General features: G+C 48.0%; 1 protein-coding gene across 1 annotated transcript in view; it reads left to right on the forward strand.

Annotated features, from left to right (window-relative positions):
• Positions 1-34: 34 nt before the first annotated feature.
• The window catches only part of Gpa33 (glycoprotein A33), a 23,413-nt gene continuing 5,427 nt past the window's right edge, over positions 35-18,020 (forward strand). The window contains exons 1-2 of the mRNA XM_029474641.1: positions 35-414; positions 16,050-16,204. Of these exons, the coding sequence (XP_029330501.1) occupies positions 372-414; positions 16,050-16,204 (198 nt within the window). The 5' untranslated portion in view covers positions 35-371. The remainder of the gene's footprint in view (positions 415-16,049; positions 16,205-18,020) is intronic.

Here is an 18,020-nt window from a genome sequence, read left to right on the forward strand (position 1 = left end):
TCCCTTTTTATTACACATCAACAACATCCCATCGGTTATGAGAGGTCCACACCTTCTGAGAAGCACAGGACTTTGCACTCCTGCTGAAGAGGGAGAAGGCAGGAAGATGGCTGGCTCCAGGGAGGAAGACTCTTGTTGGGGCCTTTCACAGAGTAGGTGGAGCAGGTGCCTCAGCCCATAGGTGAGCTCACCTGCCAGTCCGTTGACTGGGTGGGGCATGTGGGCCCAGTCTGGCACAGGTGAACTGGAGCAGAGTCACAGGGACTACGGGCTGAACCAGGCCAGAGGCCATAGCTTTAACCAGACAGCCCAGACCTGTCCAGTGCCCTGCCAGTTCCAGACTGGGTTTGTGTCGGGAAAGGAGCCAGACCATGTTGGGGAAGGCAGGATCTGTGGTGTGGATGCTCTGTGCAAGTGAGTAAGCCCCTCTGCTGCCAGCGCTGGGGAATGGGTGGGGTGTGTGACCAACTGCTGAAGCAGAGGCAGTCCTAGGGTCCCTCACTTCCCCTGGTCCCAGCAGTGCTGTGACCCACTGAGCAGAGCTTGTACATTCTACTGTTCGGTGGGGGCAGTTTGTAGGCCTGTCTCCGTTAGCTCCTAAACAACCCCAGCCCGCTGCTGAAATGAGAAACTCAAAGGGTCAGACACAGTATTTGAAATCAAGGATTGTTTTCAAAAAAGCCAGGCTGTGGATCTAGATAGATTTACTGCCTAGGGCAGTGGTTCTCAACCTTCCTAATGTGCTGAGCCTTTAATATAGTTCCTCATGTTGTGGTGACCCCTAACCATAAAATTGTCATTGTTGTCTCATAACTGCAAATTTGCTACTGTTATGACTTGTAATGTAAATATCTGTGTTTTCCGACGATCTTAAAGGACCTGGGGGAGGGGGGGGGGGAAATCATTCCATCTCCAAAGGGGTCGCGACCCACAGGTTGAGAACCATCGATCTAGGTTTGTTTTTGTTTTTCCTGTCTTTTTAAAATTAGGAAAAGACACGACCGTAAACATGTTAGCACCTATGTCACCCACAGGAAACTTAAAGAGGAAAAAAGTTCCTCGTTATCCTGCATAGAGCCACAAGCTGGAAAGCAGGCTTCCACAGGCCGGTGCTCCCTGCCTGGCCTGCTGCTGTGAGCACAGACAGCTCTGAAGCAAAGAACCCCTCCTCCCACCTGTCAAAGCAGCATCAGATGGGTTTGCAGCGGAATAGAAACTAAGTGTTAAATAGCAACGCAGTTGTGTGGAGAAGGGCAGGGTGCGTGAGGGTGTCTGCTCACATGGGGTCGTCGGGAACGCTGAGAGGAGTTTAGTTCATAGACCCTAGTTCAGTGTCTTTGTCCAGCGGCTTGCTTCCAGGATATGGGAACCACCGGGAAGTGAGAGCTGAACAGGAAGTTCAGGAGCCCCAAGGAGACTTTGGTTAGCGTGCTGTTCAATACACCCTGGCAAGCCCAAAACCAGCTGAGCCACCACCCAGCACATCTTCCAGGGCTCTGGGCTTCCTCTCCAGCCTGCCTCTGAACCCTTGCTTTGGAGTGAAGGACAACCTGCTAGGCAGGACAACTGCGTGATCATTTCAAGGCTTTGAGGGAGAGTTACTCAGCCTAGCGGGTTCAAGTTCTATGGGCAGGTCCATTTTTCCTGAGACAGATGGCCCTGTCCCCTTGTCATCAGCCAAGATGGCCTGTCCACTCCTTCATCTGCTCAGCCCCTCACTGGGCACAAGGATTGTGTGGGTGCCTGAGGGATGGGAAGTCTGGCTTTGTCAGCCTCAGCCTTCATATCTGAAAGGAGGATGCTTGCCTCAGGGGAGGGAGGCTGGAAGGACAAGGCCACCCTCTCCTACTTGGCTCCAGGATTTTCTGACCCTTTCCTGAGCCAGGACTTTTCTCCATGCACATGCATGCATACATGCACACACCTGACTTGCACTCGCACATGTGCACACACACACATGCACACACCAGTATAAAACTCTGTGTTCTTTATCCTGTTACTAACACATGTATGCATAAAAGAAGTAATACTGGCTCAGGGAAATACCAAAAACTGAGAACACAGTCACTTGCCCAGCTTAGAATGAGAAATGTCCTCAATTCTGAACTGCCTGGAGCAGGCTGGTGGCCTGCTCCTGGAGTGTGAGGCATGTGACCTCTGGGTGAACCCAGCCAGCAGGAATAGCGGCAGGGGGTGAGGGGTGGGAGGTGGGGGTATGGGGGTGGCGGTGGTGGAGTGGGAGCATGGGGTGTGTGAGTATCCTGACACACTGTTAAAGTGTGTTCTCTACCCTCACCCTCTCCCCTCTCCCCTGCCAGCTCTGCTCAGAACCACATGCCCACCCCACCTTTCTTTCCTCCATGACTACCTGCTCTAAGAAGAAGGGTTGGAGCCCTGGGGCAAAGGAAACCACTCTGCCAAGTGGTGGCTTCGTCATTGCCAATCCTGGGTACTGTCACAGATCAAACCGATAAGCCTCTGGGCAGTGCTCTCCCCTGGGCCTCAAGGGCAGGCATCACGTTCTGCTTTGTGTGATGGGGGTGGGGGAGCTAAGAATCACAGAAAGTCCCCTTCCCTACCTGATCATGCCCATCATAGATTGTGCTGATTGTGTTTGGGAGAGAGGCACTGAGTTCATGAGATAGCCCAGGCTCACTGAACTTTGGGGAAGTGGAAGATATTATATAAGGTTGTACGGAGGTGGTTTAATTTGGCACCTTAGATTTTTTTTCAGATTTATTTTACTTGAATGCATATGAATGTTTTTGCTAGCAAGTATGTATGTGTACCACATGCATACCTGATGAATCCCTGGAACTGGGGCAATGAATGGCTGTGAGCCACCATGTGAGAGCTAGGAATCTAACTTGGGTCTCTGCAAGAGCAACACGTGCTCTTAACCTCAGAGCCACCCACCCAGCCCTAGAATTATTTTTAATGGCAAATGAGGCTGAGACAAAGACTCACTGGGTCAGAGTGCTTGCTGTGAAGACTAGAGGATCTGAATTCAAATCCTTAGCACCCACACACCCACATTACAAAAAAGTTGGGATAGCTATGCGTGCTGAAACTCCAGCCCTGAGGAGCAGAGACGGGCAGAACGTAATGGGAAGCCAGCCAGGCCGAGACAGGGAGCTTCAAATTCAGTATGGGATTCCGAAAAGTGAAGTCAAGAGAGATGGAGAAGATATTTAATATCCTCCTCTGGCCTCTCATCTGTGTAAACACACACACACACACACACACTAAAGTTGGTCTGCTTTCATTATCATAGTTGACATCTGTAAATAGAGTAATTGACAAAACACACTTGCCCATCAGGCTGGTGCCCCGCCCATTTTAATGCTCTCACTCTGAGGACCACTTCCCTCTGACTGGAGCACAGGCAAACCACTTCACCTCCTGAGAGCTCCATGCCAAGGTCTGCAAAACCCAGAGGCTAATTTCCAATGCAGCCAGTGCCCACTGTACCTGTCACATAGTTTCTTCAGGCAAAGACCTTAGAACTGGACCCTTTGTGGAACTCTCAGTGGATGCTGGTATTATTGCTGCTATTATTAGAGTGAGCAAAGACAGGTACCAGAAGTCAATGACACACTAGTGACCCATCATCTAATAGCTCTGATCTGACCAAAATGAGCCTGGAAATGACACTGAAGTCCTTGCGGACAAGTCCCAATTATCACCCAAGCAGCTAGTATGGGCCTACCTGCTCCCCTCAAAGGCTGCTAGAAAAACCCTCCAGTTTATGCACAAAATCAAGGCTTTTCCAGTCAAGAAAATTTTCAGCCACTAGATCTCCTGAAAGATGAAGAGATGTGTAAAAAGGCTTCCACCAGGAAAGTTCCAGAGAGTTCATGATCAGTTCTGCCAGGAGCCAAGACCTGACAATATAAACACAGGCATGCACTGTGCATGTGTGTGCACACACACACAAGCAGACACTGTCATACACGGACACACAGAGACACAAACATACAGACAAACAGATAAACACGCCGGGCGTGGTGGCGCACCCCTTTAATCCCAGCACTTGGGAGGTAGAGGCAGGCAGATTTCTGAGTTTGAGGCCGGCCTGGTCTACAGAGTGAGTTCCAGGACAGCCAGAGCTATACAGAGAAACCCTGTCTCGAAAAACCAACCAACCAACAAACAAACACACACACATGTACCCAGATATTCCCCCACAGACAGACAGACACTGACACACATAGATGCACACATACACCAACCACACACACACACACACACACACACACACACACACACACCACAGCCATACACAGCCACCCACTCTCACACACACACATCATGCTGACACATACACAGACACACTCAACACACACACACACATGAACACACACAGACAAACACACAACACAGACACACTCAGATATATCCCACACTCATACAGCAAATTTCTTTGTTGCTTCCATGCTAAATTAGAAAAATACAGTTTTTTGTAGAGAAGTAAAGGAATCTATCATTGCAAAGTGTCATACTAGGTGCGAAAAAAATTTTTTTCTCTCCCTCTCCCCAGACATTAAAAGGTTTCAATAACCCCCTGAGTGTTAGGCCACAGAGGGATTTTAGGAAGTCTGTTTTCACCCTGCAGGTCTGTCGGGGCTGTTCTCCATGTTAGAATCCTTAGGGGCTGTCATCAGCAGACACAGTCCCCAGCACAGCGAGTTTTCCTAAGAATGCTGCCTACCACTTGCCCCTCTGAAGTTGGCGTCACAAGCTGGGGACATCCTGGTGTTTGATCTGTGGGGATTCAGAGTCTAAGCTCTGTACAGTTTCCTGTCCCAGGCTGGGCAGTGAGGGGGCACTGTCTCAGGCATGGATATCTATCTGATAACAGTCAAATCTGAAAGTGTCCCTGTGTCCAGGAACTCTCGACTTAAAGAAGATACGTTTGGGCCAGAGCCAGTGAAGTGCAAGTCAAATCCTGTCCTCCCCGTACTCAGGTCCCTGGGTACAATCCTTAAGGTCCATCTCCCACCTGATGCCAGGGCATCACTTGCTGGTGCAAGGCAGAAGCCAACGCTCACAGATGAAGCACAAGGCTGCCTGTCAGAGATGCAATTGGAATTACAATGCCCCAGCTAATAGCAGTCTCAGCCCCAGAGAGGAAATGATGTGAGGACTGGCCAGCCAAAGAGAGATGTGTTCTAAGGTGGAGAGTGGCGGGGGAGATGGCCATCAACCCTGCCTGGCTCATTCGCATCCACCAGGTTCCTTCCTATTTTCTGAATCAGAATCCAGACGAACAGACTGTGTGCTTCTCAATTCTTTGCATCATCTGGCTTCATCCCTGAGAGCTGCTGTCTAGTCCCTGGTTGGATGGCTTGACTCAGGGAAGCCAGCTGCCTGCATTCTTACACTCCAGTGTGCACACAGGGATCCTGGGACCTTATCAGATGCATACTGTTGGAAGGTCAGGGGGTGGGGTAAGGAGTTCTGTGTTTCTAACGACCTCCCAGGTAGGGGTTGGGTAGGAAGTTGTTCAGGGAACACAGTTTGAGACATGAACCTTTCAGATCCCAGCCCAGGGCTCCATGAAACCCAGTTGTGATGTTTATGGTGATGTTGGTCACCAGAAGGCCGGTGAGCCTGGTCCTGTGTATGCCCGTAACCTTGGCAGGGTGCCGTCCTGCTAATCTCTCTCTCCTTTCTGAGATGCCGAAGGTGTGGTCCAAGCCACATGCTCTTTCTTCTGCCCTCGGCTCTCTCATGCTTCTCTAGCCTCTTCCTCCTCTGCTCTTCTGTTGTCAGGGCTCTCGACACCCAGTTCTTCCAGCATCCATCTGTGACTATTTCTGCACTGAAAGCTTTCACTGTTCTTCACTCCTAGCTAACCTCAAAGCTCCAAAATGCCTGTCTTCAACCCTACTTCTCTACAAGCTAGAGTCCCTCAAGACCAACAGACAACTTTCTAACTCATATATCTCTAAAGACTTCCAACTCACAGGCTGCAGTCCGACTCACGTGGGGGGCCTTCTAGCCTAAGTCCTCAGTGACCTCTCTGTGCCAATATCTGATGCTCTGTCCATCTAAGAACAGAAGGCAGAGACCTAGCAGTGATCTGCTACATTTTTCTATTGCAATTCAAAAAGTTATCTCAAATTTACTGCCTACTCAAAATTACAATGCTAATATTTAGTTTGCTCACAGATCTGGAGTTGAGAGGGGTCTCAGCAAGTCTTTGATGTGCAGCTTAGCTGGGGTGGCTTTGCTGAGGGTGGAAAACTTCTTCTCGTGGTGGTACTGCCTGCGGCAGGCAATCTGGTGTTGGCTCTGGCTTTGCTCCCTGTGGCCTTCCACAATATAGGCCTTCGCTTCCTCAAAGCCTCAGTAGGAGGCCAAGAACAAACACCTAGAGCTAGAAAGTGGTAGTGCCCAGTACCAAAATGGAGCCCAGAGCAAATCATTTCTGCTCTCACTCACCCACCCTCCCCACTCCTCCCTCCCTCCCTCCTCCTTTTCTCTCTCCCTTTCTCTTTCTTACGTGGTTATGGAGGGCCTTGTGAATGCTAACAAGTGTTCTACCACTGACCTACGCCTTCAGCCACACCTTGATTCTTTTTTTCTTTCTTTTAGTTGTTTTTGTCCAGACAAGATTTCAATGTGTACCCCTCAGCTATCCTGGAACTCACTCTGTAGTTCAGGCTGTCCTCGAATTTAAGAGATCTGTCTGCCTCTGCATCTCAAGCGCTGGGATTAAAGGTATTTGCCACGCCTGCCACACCTCAAACCTTGATTCTTGATGAGAACAGTTTCAAAGAATTTTGGGCCCATCATAACTTGCCAGGTCACCGTTGATGGCCCCTGCTATCTCACCTAAAGCCAGGTCAGCCCTCTGTGCTGCTGACACTATCTGTCTTCCACCCCGGCTTGACTCTGCTCATTTTGCTTGACCTCTTGTCATCATGGCTTCTTAGGCTTGGACTCAACGAATGCTTAAGTCAGTGGTGTGACCCTAGAGTTGCTTTATAGGGAGGAACTGGTGGGGTGGCTATAGGGAATCTGGCTGGAAGGGAGCCAAGTAGCAGGTTTGTAGGGAGCGGCCTTCATGGACCTGGTACACTTGTTGGCCTTTTTGTTTTATCAGGAGTGGGGTAGGGGGAAAACGAGAGAGGGGGGGAGAGGGAGAGGGAGGGAGAGGGAGAGAGAGAGAGAGAGAGAGAGAGAGAGAGAGAGAGAGAGAGAGAGAGAGAGAGAGAGAGAGAGAGAGAGAGTGAGCCTTCGGTCCTGTTGCTACACTCTGCCTGTTTCTCCAACCTTGCCCACTTCCCACACATCCCCTCTTCTGTCTCTTTCTTGATGCTGCTTCTCCTCCAGCCTCTGCTGAGGACCGTGTTCCCTTCTCCTGAGGTGCTCAGTCCCTTTCTCTCACTGTGTGGGTGTGGTATTGTGGGGAAGGGGGCACTTTGTGACCATGGTGGTTTCACATTTGAGATTATTTATTTATTGCCATCTGACTCACCCAGAGGACTGACCTCTGAGCGAGCAGAACTGTGCCACTGTAGGCTTCTCCACCTCTGTCAGGGAACCTGGAGCCCTGCTGGACGGTGCTAATGCATGTTCGCCTGCCCTCTTGCCTCTTTCTAGGCTACAAGCCTGCTAGCCCTTCACTGTCTCCTGTGCCCCTCTGTGCCTTTCTAAGTTTACTCTGTCCTTTCCACAACTGACTCTTGTACCTGTCTGATGTGTGAGAGGGAAGAAGAAGGGTGGCTGGGGTCTCTTCCTTCCCGGGTCCCTGCCCTTTAGCTGGAGTCTCTCCCCTCTACCCAGTGTAGGAATTCCTGTGTTCAGACACATGATTTACAGAGACATACTGACCTTGGAGGTGAGGGCAATGGCCCTCAAGCTGTCTCACATTGGCAACGCTCAACTCCGTTCCCCTGCAGTCTTCTCCCTGCCTCCAGGGCCATGAGCCCAGCTCCCTTTGTCCTCAGAGCCGGCCCCTGCCCAGGGCACCAGCTACTGCCCTTGGAAATGGCCTTCCCTCCGGAGATGCATCCTCTTTGCCACCCACTGACCTTTGGGCCACTTCCTTGTCTTCTGCGCTGGTGAGTCAGGCATGCCACAGACATCTGACGCGGGCAGCACAGACACGACGTTAGACAGACACTTCCGGTTAGGACAGCCGCCCAGTTCATTGGAGAAGAATAAAATGTCACTTGGTGTCCCAAAGCTCCCTGCCCTTCACTTGCCCAGCTTGTTAATACGTGCCCTGCGAGGGAGTGGGTAACATAGCTTTATCCTCCTATGACGCGATCCATTCCCGTGTTCCTGTCCCTTCCCAAGATGCTCTTCTTCTCTGTTCTCTCCTCTGTCTTCTATCTCTTTCTCTTTAGAAGCCCATTCTCTGTAGCCTGTAGGCTTCCCAAGCCTCTCCATCCTGTCTGGTGGGGACTAGAGAAACCTTCTCCAGAGCCTTTGTCTGGTTTCAGCTCCCTCATCATACTGTGTCAGGCAAGCTGCGGGACATAGTGGGTTCCTTGGGCTGCCTCTGCCTCTTGGCTTTGCAGCTGGAACAGGGCTGCTGCCTATTGCGGGGAAACTTAGACGAATGTATCCGGAGGCAAATCCCTAAACTGCCCTCTGATACCCAAAGTCCAAAGATAGCTGTTATTGATGCTGTCTTTCTGGTTTGTTGTCTTTTAGAATTCACCCTGTGTCTGTGGTCATGCGGGATTGTGGGTTGTGCAGACATAACCCCTGCACCCTTCCTCTTCCCCTTATGCCTATGAATTCAACACAGTGAATGGCATCCCTCCATCCAGGGCTAAGTCCAATTTCACCTCCTCAATATTCTTCTCTGCTTCCCCGTTAAAACCCTCTTACTGATTCCCCTCCCCCTATCTCTCTCTTCTCACCCTTACTCCTAATACTCTATTAGGCTCCATTAGGGTACTGGTTGACAGTGACATCTACCTCCTTATTAGGGATTATGCCACAAGCCACTCAATCAACAAAGTCCTAATTAGTACCCAGCCAAAGAGGCAGGCCTCTTGGGCATTGAGCCAGTGAGTGCCACTTACTAGAATAGTCTGAGACACGGGGTCCTCTTAGAGAACCCCAGCTGGTAAAAGAAGGAGCCTACACACAGAGACTCATGTCAACATGCAGATTATACTCAGAAAGGTAGACCAGCAAGGACTGGCTGTGGAGGGGGGTGGGGTGGCAGGTGGGGTGGGGGTAGGGTGGGAGAAGAACCTCCAGAGACTGTAGACTATGAACAAACCCTGTAAGTTCTGTTGGGCCTGGCACAGGTCTAGGATTTTAGAAGAAATGTACTGAATTGACCCGAATTTATAGGTTCCTAAAGATCTATGTTGACCCAACAGTTCAACAAGTGTGGATAGATTTCTAACAAACAAAACAAAACAAAACAAAACCCTCCCTGTGGCTTTGGTTTCTCTGTCCTTTGTCCCCAGCTGAGCACTGGGCTGCTGTACCTAGGAAGGAGGACAAACCTACCTGCCCATGGGAATTGCCTCCTCCCCCCCCCCCCCCCCCCCCCGCCCCCAGAGACACGCCCATTCTCCTCACCAGAAAGAGTCTGCCTGGCCCAGGCTGGTCCCTTCTGGCCTTCAACATCTCCTCCCTGAGCAAGAATCTGTGGTTTGTCTGAGCAAATGGATTTTTCTAAGTGGCCACGCGTTCCTGCCAGTTTCCCCAGGGCTCCCGTAATGTGCTGTGTGCGCCTCAGGCAGCCAGCTCCGCGAAGCATTTCATTATCTTCCTGGGATGTATTACTTTCCGTTTCACTCTCAGGAGACAGCTTGTTATCTTCTTAACAAACCTTAATTATTTACAAGCAATCATCGAGGCCTCAAGCTGGGTCTCCACACCCTAGCTCCGCAGGGGGCTTAAATGGCCTCTCATTACCACTTAGGGCTTCCCTTCGTTGGGAGGGGCTCACTTGGTCCTTTATTTTATATCCAGGCAGTTTCTTTTCCTTTAAATAGCTGTCTTTTTAATTTCTATTAATATCCATTGAAAAACCCCCGAATGGTAGCATGAATTTCCAAGTCATGTGCTTAGTAGTTTGTCATGATATGGATCCTGTCCTGGCCCTGGCCAGTGACTTTTTGCATGGTGGGCAAGATCCACTGCGAGGTGTGGACCTTGCAGAGCTTTGCTGGAGCCTTGAGGATCTGAAGTGAAGACAATCCGAGACTGGAGAATTCTTATGGTTCTTGCTAACTCCAGGCTGGTCTGGCAGCCCTTCTGCGTGCATCCTGAGAACTGGCAGGTACTCACCTGTACCAGGTCACACAAAAGGAAACATTTGCTTTGGAGACTTAAAATTGTGGCTTGTTTCCAAACTTTTCCCACAAGCTACTATGATGTAGGAAGATTTTTGTGATTCCCCCCACCCCTTGCAGATAAAAACACTTTTTATCCCCTTGTTAATATGGATATCCGCAGGGGTTAACACATCAATGTATTACAGCTGTGTTAGTCAGTCTCTGTGTAACAAAACAGCTGGGAAAAAAACCCTACTTAAGTGGAGGAAAGATTTATTTTGGTTCAAGGTTTTTAATCCATTGTCTCTGGGCTCAAAATAAGGCAGAGTATCATTGTAGATACTCACCGTACTGCATCATGGCTGACCTCAGGTTCGATGACAGGATGGAGGAAGGGAGAAAAGGAGGGAAGGAGAGGGGAAACAAGACAAGAAGGACAAACCTACCATCTCTAGAAACATGGCCTCAAGGACACACTCTCCCACTTTTAACATTTCCTACCACCTCCCAGTAGCCCATCAAATTATGACCCTATCAATAATCAGTCCATCAGTCATCAATGAAGTGAGAGCCCTCCTGTCCAGTACCTTCCCCAAGGTCCCACCTCTGAACATGGCTGCACTGGACACCAAGCTTTCAATGTGTGAGTCTGGGGGATGTTTCAAATCTGACCCGAAATAGCAACTCTCTGTATAGAGGGGCTTTCCTTGAGCTTTGAGGGGAAAGCAGGCAAAAGAGCAAGGAGTGGGGGGGGAGGGGGAGGAAACTTCTAGAAGCAGGAATTGTGAGGAGCTGGGGCTTTGTGGGAATTGTAAGGTGATATTAATATCAGGGATGGGGTTGGACGCTTCTAGAAATGACTTCTTTCCTCACATTCTAGTTGAGGGTTAGATGTCTCTCCTGTCTTTTTAAAATTTAATCCCTCAGTGGGGGTGCAAAGACCCACAAAGATGAAGGAATGAAAAACCAATAAGCATAAGATCAACAGGAAGGAGAAAAGGACAGGATTCATTAAGTTATGATGAAGCCAGTCAGGTGTTTTATGCTGTTATGTCAGAATGGGGGAACTCTGAGTGTATCAGCAGAAAGGATTGAAGCTAGTTAGGGTGGATGCCCAGGAGAGTATAAAGTTCTGAAACACAGGGGCGCATCACACCTAGAATCATGGAACATGTAAGCATACCCCAAGGGTACACAGTCAGTCTTTTAAAACCCTTCTCAGATTTACAGCTAACATGCAAATTGCTCTGAGCAACAGTCAACGGGTTATTATTATTATTATTATTATTCTTTGTGAGCCTTCCTTCATTTCTGTCTCTTTCCTTATAAATCCATTAACACACAACAATTATTACTCACTGTTAGAATGATTGCTAAAATTGATCTACTTTTTAGCTTCAGTCATTAGCGATTGCTCCTGCTTTCTGTTGGCTAACTTGTGATGGTGGGTGGTTGTCTCTCATGACTAAATTTTAACGAAGATGCATCTCCGATGGCAGAATAGGAGATGACAGAGTACAAGTGGCTCAATAAAGGGAAAAGGTAAATAACGGTAGCGATCACTCAGGGAGCTCTGATTATGAGTTGGGAGCCATTAACCAAAGGTCACACTGCTTCCTCTTCACTTAATGCTCACAAGACCTGCTTTTCAACTGAGCGCTCCGCACAGGTGGCTTCAGTAAGTCACACTGGGTGGATGAAGGAATTCTAACTGAGGCATTTGTATAATAGGACATTTGGAACCAGTGCGTTTAAGCTTCCTGCTGCTTCCTAGAATGAATGCAGTGAGCTGTGTTGTGGGAACAGTGGTGAATGAACGGGAATAACCATAGGGGTGTTTCTGACTTTTAAAAAAGGGGGGAGCTGGGAGTGGAAAGGGGTTGAGGAGGGGATGCACAGAGTCCCTGATCTAGCCAGGGCGGCTCGTTCTGATTGCCAACCTTTACCTCTGATAAGGATGTGGGATACCTGCTACAGAGGTGTAGGGTGTTCTCCAACAGCAGGTTTAGTTTCCAGGCACTCTCCAGGCCCAGTTTTCCTATAAAAATCTCGTTTGTTTCTCTTCTGCTGGGAAATAGTCTATGTAAAGTTTGACTAAGGTGGATTACAAGGAGGCAGAGAGATGGCTCTCCTTTAGGACTTGAGTTCAAATCCTACCACCCACATAGGGTGGCTCACAATGGCCTGTAACTCTAGCTCCAACACCTATTCTAGCATCTGTGGGCATATATTCATGTACACAATACCCCTGTGACACACAGAAAGAACTAAGCGCACGCGTGAGCCTAGTCTGTGTCCATAAACCCTGTCCCACTAAGATGGAGGCTCCATGCATTTTTATCTTGCCTTGGTAGACACATGTTAAATACTTGACCTCGGACTGAAGAAAGGATGTAAGAGTTTCATTTACAAGGAAAAATTTACAAGGAAAGGGTGGAAGACGTGGATTCTGTTGGCACTGAGTATAAACACCGTCCCTGCCATCTCTGGCTCTGCAGACAGTGTGATCCTTTTGCCCTGACTGTTGGGTAGAAGGACTGTCAACCACATCTACATAGAACGCACTGCTTACCCATCCAAGGTACATGTTAAGGCATGTGAACACTGAATCTCAATTTTATGGTCTGAAAACTAGAGATAACGTCAAAGAAAGAATGGGAGTACATGTAAAAAGGCCTGCGCCATCGAGTTGTAGTTAGTGCAATGTAAGAAAGACTGATAGGAATTGGGACCTACCAACTCTGCGTGTTGGCTTGCTCTCCTTTCCCTGACTGTTGACCTACTATCTGGCTCCTGTTCCTTAGTCATGAGTGAGTGGACAGCTGAATTCGGAAGGAATGCTTGATGAGAGGAACTGTGCGACCTGGGCTCTACCAGTGGCAGCCATTGTGACAGGCTGCTCACGTATAAGACAAGAAAGAATCCTTATTCAGGCCACGGAGAGGCCCAAGAATGGTCACCTTGTGGACAAGGCTCCAGGGAAATGGGTTCAGGCAAGAGGTGAGGTGAAGATCAATGGCAGTTGCCATGACTACTACTAGGCACCCAGGGAACACCCCCCGCCCCCGCCTCCACGCACACACATATAATTGTGCTCTCTGACCAGGATATAACCTGCAGCTGGGGCCTAGTGGGTAGAATTAGAGGCCCTTTCCAGAAACCTGCCTCCTGGTGAAGGGGACCTTGCTATTAATGACGATGAATGTGTCTTCTGATAGCTGAAAGTGGCGGAGAGACTTCTGGAGAGCATTTGGTGAGCCATGGCCACATAGGAGACAGCCCAGGCTTCAGATGCCCAGGAAAACAGTGTTTGGATGATTTCAGAGTGACATCTGGTACTGGGGCACTGGTGTCCCCTGCTCCAACTATGTCAGGAATTTACAAATGCCAAGGAGAAGGCTGGATTTTAGAGACTTTTTTTTCCCTCACCAAGTACCCATTTCTCTGATTTCACAAAGAAGCCCCAGGAGCCCTCATCGCCCAGCTCCCTTGTTGGGCAGTGCCCACTCTGTAAAGGCAGTTGGCTCTCACTGTACACCAAAGTATGAATAGCTCTGTTTCTAGGAATTTGCATTTTCAAAAGAATCTTATGTTCTTGTTTTATTTTTGTTACTCTAACCCATAGCCTGACAAAAAGCAACAAAGGAGGGGGTACAGTGCCAAGTTACAGCCCATCATTTTGGAGACGTCAAGGCAGGACTCAAGGCACTCGTCACATCGTCAACATTCATGAGCTAAGAGAGAATCAATGTGTTCTTGCTTGCTTGTACAGCGTACCTCCTCTGCTTTTACACAGTTCAAGCCCCCTCCCCCCACCAGCCTAGGGAATGGTGTCGCTCACAATGGACTTAGTCTTCCTACCTCAATGAACAATCAAGACAGTTCCTCACAGATCTACCACAGTCAAAATGGATGTAGATAATTTCTCGATGATGATTCTTCCCCAGTGATTCTAGGTTATGTCCAATTGACAGTTAAAACTAACCATCACACCTTGTTCATCTGACGGAGACCCATTTCCGCTGTGGTGGCTTCAGATCTAGGCAACCAAAGGCCACCTTTAGCAGGATGCTTTCATTCCTTATAACACAACCTCATCACAGGAACCCTCAGAGCAAACTTTGTTCATACTGCTACCCCTAAGCCTACCAACTCATCTGTGCCTTTAGCTACATCTTGTCACAGTAGATGGATGATGTGGGGTCCTTTCTAAGGTTTTTCCCCTCCTACCACCCTGCTCACTCCATTCTCTTCTGACTCATTCTTTTCAATAAACAGCCTCAAAGTATTTTTAAATCATCAAATACACCATCTGCCACCTAAAGACACAAACCTGCCTTGGTTCTAATGCCGATTTTAGCTATAACACACTCATGTCCTTTCCAGAAAGTCGTCTGCCTGTTCCTTATTCTTGATCCATTTGCTCTTGAACTTCTTTCATTTAAGCTCCATCCTCACCTCTCCACTCCATCTGCTCATGTCAAGGTCATCTTCACATTGTCACATCCAGCTGTCAGTCTCTGGGTCCTGAGCTCCTGTATAAACAGATCATTGACTTCAGAGCAGTTGACCCTCCTGTCTTAGTCACTGTATTGCTGTGAAGAGACACCATGACCAAGGCAAAAATCCTGAAACAAAGCATTTAACTGGGGGCTTGCTTATAGTTTCAGAGGCTTAGTCCATTATCTTCATGGCTGGGAGCATGGTGTCATGGTATCATGCTGCCATGAGGGTAGGCACTGGAGCAATTGCCAGGGGTTGGGGAGGGAAAGAAAGAGAACCTGGGCCTGGCATGGGCTTTTTGAAACCTTAAAGCCCACCCCCGGTGACACACTTCTTCCAACAAGGCCACACCTCCCAATTTTTCTAATTTTATCAAAGAGTTCTACTCCCTGGTGACTAAATATTCAAATGTATGAGGCTATGGGACCATTCTTATCCAAGCCATCACAGTTCCTTTCATGAGACACCTTGGCCTCTCAGAAACTTTCTCTTCATTTTCTTCTTAGCTCTCGTGTGTGTGTGTGTGTGTGTGTGTGTGTGTGTGTGTGTGTGTGTCTGTCTGTCTGTCTGCTGAGCTTGCTCACCAAGCACTAGCCAGGACCCCAGAGTGACATCTGAAAAGGATGAGGCAAAGCATACTATGTCACATAAGTTATCCTGGGAGCCATAGAATGTCCCCTCCTCATAATTACAGACCACCCAGATTCACAATGGTGCTAACAGTAAGGAAGGAGAATGTGTGTGACGGAATGGTGGGACTGTTTTTTTTTCTTCTTACAAACCTCTTTTCTGATAGTTACTTCTGATAAATAAACTGCTCCCCAGGAATACTCTCTTTTACCTTGCTTTAGTCTTGCTCATAACGTTCTTAAGGATATGCAAGTGTCCCATTACTGTTTGTTAAGTAAGTGAATACACAAATCTTGGTTACAGCAGAAAGGCGTTTACCAAGAGCTTTCTGTGCTGGGGATGAGGTAAACTTCATCTCCCCAGTAACTGATGGGAACACTGGGCTTAGAGCCATCTGCACAGCTGAGGAGCAGACATCATCTGAGCTTGAAAGTCTGGTTGCCACCAAAGACAGGTAACGTCTTCAGGACACTTCAGAGTAAGAAGACAGCAGACCAGGGCATTTGACTTCCTCCCTGTCCTGGTCTTGGAGACTGCTGCTAGCATGCCCTGACCAGGTTGCTGCTGTGGCAGCTTTCATACAGCCACAGAACTCTTCTGAGCATTCTTGCAGCAGTCTGAAGACAGCGCACCATTCATTTCTCTCTTTCTTTCCAGTCTGGGTCGCGGCTGATGCTCTTACCGTGGAAACTACACAGGACATTCTCCGGGCTGCTCGAGGAAGGAGTGTCACCCTCCCCTGCACCTACAGCACTTACGTTCCAGACCGAGAGGGGTTCATTCAGTGGGATAAGCTTCTCAGAAGTCAGACGGTAGGACTCCAGGGTGAACGGAACGTCATGGGACATGAGTGTCTCCTGAGTATGATCTCTTGACAGGCGGGTATCTTAAAACCTTCCCTGTATCACTTCCTCTTTCCTCTCCCCGGGTTGATGTTCAAACCCAGGGCCTTGTGATCTGATCCTGTGATCTGATTCTATTACTGAGCTGTGGACTCCATATATTATTTTAAATTTTTTATGAGAAATATATATATATATATATATATATATACACAAATATCTACACACACATATATACACTTATGTGTGTATATACATATACACATACATATACATATACATGTATATATAATTGTTTTTTTCCTATATTTTGCTCTTGCCTAACATTTACAAAGTCCTAAAACGAATGAATAAATGAATGACTGAACTTCTGTATTAATTTTATTAGATGTCTTACCAGTCTTCATTTTCACCTACAATGGTGCCCACCATTTTCTCAGCATATGCTCAAACTGTCTGATAACCAGTGATTTGATAAGTGAAAAATGTATCTCATTTGAGATCAAAAACATATCTGTGTAGCTATAAAACACAGAGCATCTGTCTGTACATTGAAGTCAAGTCTTCTTCTAAAACGCTAACATGTACCACGGAGGTGGTGGAGGGCACCTGAATACAGGAGTTGGGGGGCAGGGGGTAGGAGGGTTGGGGGGGTCTAAAGCCAGAAAGAGCTCCAATTCTTTTTTTAATAAAATTGATTTGTTCTAATGAATTTATAAACAAAACCATCACATGGCTAGTTTAAAAATCCCAATCCCAAACTCTACACATCTCAGTGAACTTGTATACAGTTAAGATGGTCATACAGAAAGAAGCCATGGACTTGGCTTAAGGCCTTACACTTTAATTATCAATTATATTTGTATTTTTTAAAATTATCTTAGTTAGGATTCTATTGCTCTGATAAAACACCATGACCAAAAAGAAATTTAGAGAGAAGAGGTTTATTTGGCTTACACTTCTGCACTGTAGGCCATTCATTGTCAAAGGAAGTCAGGACAGTGACTTAAGATAAGAACCTGGGTGTCGGAGCTGAAGAGGAGGCTGTGGAGAGCTGCTTGCTGTCTGTTCTCCTGGCTTGCTCAGCCTGCTTTCTTACAGCACCGAGGACCACCAGCCCAGGGATGGAATGGCACACAGTGGGGGCCTTCCTGCATCAATCAACAGTCAGGAAAATGCACTACAGAGTTACCTGAGGGCAAATCTTATGATCCATCATGAGATGGATTTTCTCAGTTGAGAGCCCCTCTTCCCAGTGACTCTAGCTTGTGTCAAGTTGACATAAAACTGACCAGCACATTTATCCACCATATATATATATATACAGGAAAAAATAGCTATATATCCTCTTGCTACTGCGACTCGCCCTTGGTCTCCTTTCTTTAGTGTAACCTTTAGGGAAAGAAACTTTTAATAACGGATCTGCCAGAGAGAATCCTCAGGCCCCCAGCCATGCAGAGAGAAAGAGGCTTTAGCCTTTTCTCTGACAGAATCGTAGGACACCTGCCTCCTGGGTGACAGACCTAGCAAAGGACTCAGTCTTATCTATATGATCTGAGGCTCTGATGGGCCATAGACACCTATCCTGTCTGCTCCCAGAGGGAAAGCAAGCCGCAAACTCCTTGCTGCTGTCTTGAGCTCCAGCCTGCAGGAACTGAAGGGCCCTATACCTCCATCCAGATGCATCCAGGAGGCAGGTGTAACACCTACAGCTGACTTTTCAGAGCCCACACAGGCTCTACAGCTGTTTATTGTCTGCTGGGAGCTCTACTTCCTAAAGGACCTG

The sequence above is a fragment of the Mus caroli genome, chromosome 1 (assembly GCF_900094665.2).
Source record: "Mus caroli chromosome 1, CAROLI_EIJ_v1.1, whole genome shotgun sequence".
NCBI classification, from domain to species: Eukaryota; Metazoa; Chordata; class Mammalia; order Rodentia; family Muridae; genus Mus; species Mus caroli.